The sequence below is a fragment of the Triplophysa dalaica genome, chromosome 13 (assembly GCF_015846415.1).
Source record: "Triplophysa dalaica isolate WHDGS20190420 chromosome 13, ASM1584641v1, whole genome shotgun sequence".
Lineage (NCBI taxonomy): Eukaryota > Metazoa > Chordata > Actinopteri > Cypriniformes > Nemacheilidae > Triplophysa > Triplophysa dalaica.
In genome coordinates this window covers 2166884-2175324 of record NC_079554.1, presented here as the reverse complement: position 1 = coordinate 2175324, position 8441 = coordinate 2166884, and the positions used below count along the sequence as shown (strand labels likewise).

Genomic DNA, 8441 nt, shown 5'->3' with positions numbered 1-8441 from the left:
GTCACCATTTATGTTGTCATTGGGTTTGGCATTATCTAACCAATAACATGGACTAAAAAAGTACTTGTCAACTTTGACAACACAGTATTTATTCATCTAAAAAGTATATATTCTTTCACCTATTTGAAAAAAAAACTGCAAATGTGAACATACAAGGTTTACACCCATCATATGCAAACATATCTAAGCAAACCTTAAGGGGAACATTTTGTTCAAGCTGGTCCTCCTCAAAAAAACGGCCCCCTATAGGTCTTTTGTGCATTCAGTTTATTAATTTCTTTATAAAATTAAGCACTATCCAGCTGTAAAAAACTATGTCGCGTTCGCATGTGAAGTCATGAAATTACATTTGACCGAAGCCACCAATCAAAATGAGTTTTTGAACTTTGACATGGTCCCTTACCCTCCAATATTTACTTCACAGAATCTGCTTTACATTTGTGTTTTTGACAGATGCTTTGGATAAGGGCATGAATAGTGCATTTAAGATGGACATATTATTAGTATGTGTTTTCACCAGTCAAATAAAACGTTCATTTTTTTGGTGAGCTATCCCTTTAAGTTGAAGTGGGTAAACGGTTGGTGGATGGTGTCACTCGTATCTTGGACACCCAGCAGACTACGTGACTATACAGACCAGGCCTACGGTCACTCTTGTCCTGAACCTGTTCAGGGTCCACATTCTGCTCCTGGAGTTGAAACTGGATGGGATTGACACTGTGACCTCTGTAGACTCCAACACGGTTAGGGACCAGCCCCTGCCACACCGAAGACAGAAGGCTACGGAGCTCCCGTCGGAATCCTCTGTTGAAGTAAAAAGTAAATGAAGGGGTTGTAGATGTGGGAGCTTTTGGCAAAGAGCGCAGGAAAGACGAAGCCCTCTGGTGCCATGTACCCCGCGTCTTTGTGGAAGATAAACAGGAAGGAAACAACGGTGTAGGGAGCCCAGGCAATGACGAAACCCATGCTGATGCACACAAACATCTGTTGAACAAAAAGAGCAAGTGTGTTGCGTAACAATTTATTACATTAATGCATGCAGTTCTCACTTACAGGTAAACAAATTCCACAATCTCACGAAAAAAACCAAAACTTTTAGATTTTCGGCTAATCCGTATGACTTCCTACGATGTCATTCATATATTTTAGTACGATATGCTTTCGCACCAGTGACGTTAGGTTTAGGGGGGGGCTTCAGTATTGCTTTAAGCTAGTAATCTTACCTTTTTGGACAATTCACAACGTACGAATTCATACTAATTAGCCACCTCATAAAAAAGTTACGAGATCAGGTTGAAAAATGTACGTATTTACGTAAAAGCTTAAATCAAATTGGCTATCAAGTCATTTTTAATTAAATTATATAAAACTAACTTGAAAATGTATTCTATATTAAAAACTTTTTTGTGTTTCATGTCTGGTGTTAACATGGGCTACTTTAAGGCATCTGTGAGGTTAAACTTTATTTGCTCTTGTAACTTGGTAAAGGAGCAATGTGGTGGTTTTAGCGACATCTAGTGGTGAGGTTGCGAATTGCAACCAACAGCTCATTCCGCCCCTCCCTTTCGGAGCACTATGGCAGTTGACACAAGACAAACATGTCGTAACATTTTCATTTCTTTGTGTAAATCTTGTTAAAAAAATTAAAATTTTGGGCACCATCATGAAGAATAAACCCTGTAAAATTACATTCTCCCTGTTTTTCCTGTAAATTTGCAGTATTTTTCTATAATTTTACTCAGAGTTTTAATTTCAAAGTTAGGCTACATAAAACATCAGTCAAACTGTTTTAACTTATACGTACTTACTTACGTTTTTAGCCAAAATTACTTATTTTACAGTGTTTCTGTCAAAAGAGCCGCCCAATAATGACACATTGGACCTTTAAACAATGCCATTCTCTCATTGCCTCACCACAGACAGCTGTTTCTCTGCCTGCCGGAGGTTGCTGTGGATGCCCTTTGCGGAGAGTATGCGTGTGAAGTGGAAGACCTTCAGCAGAATTTTGCACTGCAAAATCACGATCAGTAGCATGGGGACGAGCACGAAGCAGACGAAGGTGCAAATCACATAAACTGCATCCGTCAGTGATGCGTGGTAGCGACGCCAGGCCACCGTGCATGAGATGCCATACGGTTCAGGCACATACTCGCCCCAGCCGAACAGCGGTAATGATGACCAAACAGCTGCTGTTAACCATGTGACTGCACACGCCAGACAGATAACTGATCCTTCTATCCACACGGCTGGAAAGTAAAAAAATGGACATTAGAAGGACCCTTCCTACATAAACTGTCGCTTTACTCACTATACTCTGATCTTACCATGGCAGGTCTTGATGTAACGGATGACACTGATGGCAGCTATAGTGAACATGCCACACAAGCCTAGGCCATAGTAAACACAGGATGTGTGACGTCCCAGCCATACGTGACTGAAGGATGACGTGATTGACAGCGGGTAGAAGCAGATGCAGCAGAGGAAATCAACCACTGCCAGATTAACACAGAGCAGCTCTGAGCCATTGATCCTCCTTCGGCGGCGATAAGAGATTACAAGCACTACTCCATTTCCCGCCACTGACAGTATCACTGCAACCGCAGACAGACCAAACATCACTATTATACATTATACTGCCAAAGATCCATCAGTGGTGAAATGACATATAAAAAATATGGATAATGATAGAACATGAATGATCATAAATTTCTATCTACATCCACTTACATGGAATTTACCATGTTGTTTCTACAAGCCCTAAACGGGCAAACAGCTTGACAAGAGCACGTTGAATACGTTATCTCCCTCGGCAAAGCAAAATATGACAACATCTTTGTCCAGTGTCAGCCACCGTAGGGCTTCAAAGGGATGGGTCAGTGTCGGACTGAGCCATTGGTTGCAGTTCGCAACCTCACCCCTTGAAGCCGCTAGATTTCACTGACTGGTCTGTTAAATGTTGTTACTTTTATAATAAATAGTGCTATTAAGACATTTTTAATATCTAGCTTTCATCATTATAACAGTCAAAAGCCTGTTAGAGGGCTGGGCTGAGTCTTTTTCTATTGGTTGAACTGTCACTTCTTCACCACTAGGGGGACTAGGGGTGCAAGGTGTTCTGTATAAGTCATCTTATGACGTAGATGAAGAAGGTAGCATCAGAGGCTGAAGCATGGCTTTGCTTTATGCTCAAACTTTTGTCCTAGTTGAGAAATGTGTATTTTTAGCTCAGCTGAAGGTAAGTAAATATTATGCTTGCGTTTGAAGTGTATGTTTATCTTAAAGGTGTACTGGAAGTGTTATTTGGAAATGTTCTGTGGTTTATTTTGTTTGTAGATTCAGAAGGACCAATTTGTGTCCTGTGGAGGTTTAGGACATAAATTAAGGCTGTTTAGCGGAAATTTATGATTTCCTTTGTGCCTCAGAGTTCTTCATCACATTATTCTCAAAGATACTCAAATTGATCTTCCAACCTGACATAAACTTTTGTTGTGGCTGCTTTGCTGAACATGGTTGAACTTGAGAGGGAATTCAGCCTTTAATTTGGTGTGATTTGTGTGAATATTGTGAAGTTTGAAACTGAACGACTTTATGTGCTATTTCTTACTAAATATAAAGTTTAGATTTTGCATTAAAGAAGAGTTTGTGTTGTTAACTGGTTTTCGTCAAGGGGTCATATGGCACAAACACGTGTTTTTCTGTGTCTTTGGTGTGTGAAAATTTTTCCATGCATGTATTAGATGCGTAAAATTGGGAATATTAAAGTTTTGGAACTAGAGATGCATTCTATCTAAAAGTGAACGTTCACGCAGACCTGCCTGAAACACCTCGTGTAACCACACCCCCACAAATACATCAAGTGTGTGGTCTGGTTTGACTAAGACCGCCCAAATGTATACGCAAGTAAGGTGGTGTACCTGTCAGTACAATTGCTTTGGAACCTGATGTTCCAAATATGGCTGGAGGCGTTACATTTCCATCACACGCTTGCAGTATTCGACCAATCACAACGCACTTGTTAACTGGCCAATCATAGCACACCTCGCTTTCAGAGAAATGAGCTTTGAAAAAAATCTGCGCAAAGAGGAGATACAAACATGCACGGTATGTGGAAAATACAGCGGTTTTCTTTTTACCTTAAATCGTGTATACACATTGCATTACATCTAAAACAAAAGATGAATATTCGTTTAAGCCCTGTCATAGGACCCCTTAAATACAGTAGGTAAGCTTTTATAAAAAACGATATAACTGATTTTTTGGTTTAGTTAAACCATAAGAGGTTATAGTGATTCATCCTCATGTCATTACAAACCTGGATGACTTAATTTAATCTGCAGAACACAGAAGAAGATATTTTGAAGACTTTTATTGGAGATTCTTTACATATGAAAATTATAATGTATAAATGCATGTTGGGTGTGCAGCCCAAGACAAAATAAATATTTGAAAGACATGCTGACAATAAACAGAAAAAAATGCCCAAAGAGGAATTGACATATCTCCTAAAACTGAATGAACAGGCTCAAAACAAGTATGAGAGTGACACCCCATGAATGAAGTCATGCCATGGCAAACAGAAATAATAACTTTAAGGCATCTGTGAGGTTAAACTTTATTTGCTCTTGTAACTTGGTAAAGGAGAAATGTGGTGGTTTTAGCGGCATCTAGTGGTGAGGTTGCGAATTGCAACCAACAGCTCATTCTGCCTCTTGTTTTTCCTGTAAATTTGCAGTATTTTTCTATAATTTTACTTTTTTTCTCCCTATTTCAAAGTTAGGCTACATAAAAAATCAGTAAAACTGCAAAATTACTTATTTTACAGTGTTTCTGTCAAAAGAGCCGCCCAAAAATGACACATTGGACCTTTAAGCAATGCCATTCTCTCATTGCCTCAACTAATGTATGAATATAGAACCAAAATGTGAAACAAAAGAAGTTACATTTAGTTGAGAGGATTTGCACATGTATTGCTAAGAGTTAAGTGATACTTTAAGCACATCATTGATTTAAGAATATATTTATAGTGTTTATGTCGTTTTTGTCATTAAGGCTAAATGACTAAATGTCAATGTAATGTATACGCTAAGTTCAAATGTTCATATTTTACCATCAAGGTAGTGACCAAATCTTTAAAAGAACTATCTTTGTTAGATTACAAAACGAATCTTATTCTAGTTTTCTTTTAACAGGAAAATACAATGTGTTATAAAAATAACAAGTAGGATATTTAGTTACTCACGGAGGTTTAAGTGATTGAAGTTCATGCAAGGACTTCAGAGGATGCCAGTTTTTAATTTCTGAACTTATCGTTTCAAATTTGTTTGTGTTTATGCATACTATCAACTAGCCCAATACTTTGCATTGAATTAAAGTTAGTTAAATATGACAAACCTCCTGAATAAAACAACAGCAATTTACTTTTGTTTGTTGATGTAAACGTGTATAGCGCACTTTAGAATGTGGAAACATCATTATTATTCTGTCTGGAGGTTTAAATCTTAAGTCAATAATATCTCGTCAGCTCTATTTCGATCAGTTCAACCTGACAGCTGAAAAACTATACAAAACATTTAGTAACTACGGCGTAATATCAAACTCACCTATTGACATGATGGCGAGTCCGACAGCAATATCAGCCAACGGTGCAAGTTTAGAGGTAAAAATGTCCAGATTGTATTCTGCATTGAGTTCTTCATGCCTTGTTGTATTCGTAAACATGTTGGGCACATGAACTGCCACGAATATATACTTTCTTAAAACAGATGATCCGATCGTATGTGAGTTAAGTGCATGCGATCTGAACATCACTGCGCCTTTATACGACTGTGAACACACGGTCACGTTTGAGTTATGATAAAGCATTCATTTATGTGCCTTTCTCTCCTTTCCTTTTTCTCTCACTCAGTCTTTGTGCAGACATTTTGAACCTTTAAATGCACGATTTACACGTCGAGGAAAACCACAAGTGTAATCTCTTGGATTCCAGAAATGATCCCAAGTTTCACCATCACTGTCTAATCTCCCCAATTTCTAATATGCCATTAATCATTTTTTTTGGGTCAGGGGCTTTGGGGCATTTCCAGTTGCACAGTTGAGCCTGTTAAATATGTGAATTTATTATTGTAAATGTGCAAAGAGTGAATAAAATACAGGAAAATATAATTAAAAGTAAAAACATGTTTTTTTAATAATAATAATATTAATAATGACGAATCCTTTTTTTGCGTGCATCTTTTCAGTAAAATACACGTTGCTAATATGAACAACAACATAGGCTTACTGCAGTAATTCATTCATATATGGAATAAATACAATTCATTGTTTCACGAAATGTAATGTTGTTTCATATGAATGAATGTAAAATAAGCTCAAAAGTTCTGTGATTTGATTTCTATCAAGGTCACAGACATATAAAGATGCTGCTTCCACATTTGACATTTGAGTTGATGAAATGACATTGAACAGCACAAAAACAAAACTAACTAAAATAGCACATGATAACATGAAAGCACAGTATTTTGGGTGAATTGTTCCTGTAACTGCTCATATGTCATTTGTATGTGGTGAGTCATACCGAATTATTTAAATAAACTTGTTTTTATAAATGATTAACTATGGTCTTGGAGGAGGCCTGTCATAGTCATGATGAATGCTTCAATTGTTCATTTTCCAAATACCTTTTTATAGAAGACAGTTTATAATTCAACCCATCTGCTCTCTGTTGGTTATGCCATAAAACAACAATCTTAGATTTGTCAATATCAGATCTGATATGTAAAATTAATTCCTAAATATAAATAAAAAAACTGCCACAATCCATTTTTTGAACAGAAGGGGCTTTTAAACATTTATCAAGGAATATGGCTCAATTTCACAGACATGTCTTAGTTTAAAACAGGACTAGGCCTTACAGTTAAATTAGGATATTTAAGGTTTTATAAAAATGCCATAAAAACTATGCTAGTGTGAATACAGACAAGACAATAGTGAAATGTTTTCGGATCTGTCATTGCAAGCATTTTCAGTTAAAACAGCTCAAATTTGCAATTTAGTCTGGGACTAGGATTAAGCCTGGTTAATGAAACCGGGCATGTATCTGTAAATCTGTTATTCTTGTATCTGTTCATTATGTGATTGTGTAGTGGTAGGATGTTGCTTTTTGTAGCGCAAAAATCTGAAGGTTCAACTCCCTAGGAACACAAGCATTTATAAAATATATAGCTTGAATGTCTATTTGATGCTTTGGATAAAAATATGAATGAAATGCTAGAGTGTACAGTCGTGGCCAAAAGTATTGTCAGTGACATAAATTTTTTGTTTTGCAAAGTTTGCTGCTTCTGTATTTGTAGATTATTTTCCCACGTTTTTATACTGGATGTCTTAAATTAGCATTTTCAGGTGTTTATTGGCAAAAACATAAAATAGCCAAAGAGTCAATATTTACAGTGTTGGGAGTTGTTTTTCATAACCTCTGTAATTGGCTCTGGCATGATGGATATTCGCTTCTGGGTCAAATCCTGACTGATGGCGATCTTTACTTGCCTTATTAGTCTTCTGAGATGAACACAATTTTGGAGCTTCTGCTTGTTCACTCACTTTTTGAGGATTGACCACAGGTTCTCTATGGAGATCACATTTGGGTAGTTGCTTCTTTGCAATTATTTACATTTATGCATTTGGCAGACATTTTTATCCAAAGCGCCTTACATTGCATTTTTGATTCTGATTATGAGCAATCCCTGGGATCGAATCTAGCACCATGCTCTAACCACTGAGCTACAGGAAATAATTGAAAATGCATTGGTTCAATCTGCATTATAATCTTTAAACAATGTGAATGAACATCACAACTGCTTCAGTAGAAACTTTGCAAAACACAGCATTTATGTCACTCAATACTTTTGGCCACTACTGTAAATGTGGTAGAATCGAGTAACCTCTTTGAAATATTGATATACTGATAATACATGATGTGAGCAGTCCTGAGTAGAGATATGTGATAAATGTAACAGTAAATAAAATGCTCCAAAAGTATTTATACAATTATTGGCTATTTTGTTGTCAAGCGTTTTAGGAAATATCCAGTTGTGTGAAATAGGGGGGAACTGACCTCATAAATGCTATCCACTCAAATATTATTTGCTGTGTGCAAACTCTTGTATTTTCTGAGTTTTTTTCTCAATCAGTGAGAAACTTAACCACTGATGAATATGTGAAGTATACATACTTGTGTAAGTAAGCATGTTATCATTGCAATTTGTTTTCAAGAACATTTATTGTGCTACAGCAGGGGGCAGTAGTTATTTAGATATGATCGCGCACTTTAGGCTGGAAAACATAAACTGCTTTCCTATTCATATCTAAAGAATTAAAAAATGAATTTGAATCATATATCAATTTACAATTGAAGATCATTACAGCCTCTGAAATTAGGCTCCTAA

At 36.7% G+C, this 8441-nt stretch overlaps 1 protein-coding gene across 1 annotated transcript; it reads right to left on the bottom strand.

Moving 5' to 3' along the window:
• Positions 1-557: 557 nt before the first annotated feature.
• opn8c (opsin 8, group member c) lies at positions 558-5718 on the bottom strand. Its single transcript, XM_056764701.1, is given in 5 exon segments — positions 558-818; positions 820-984; positions 1915-2246; positions 2325-2591; positions 5601-5718. Coding segments are annotated over 5 exon segments (1143 nt in total).
• Positions 5719-8441: the final 2723 nt, after the last annotated feature.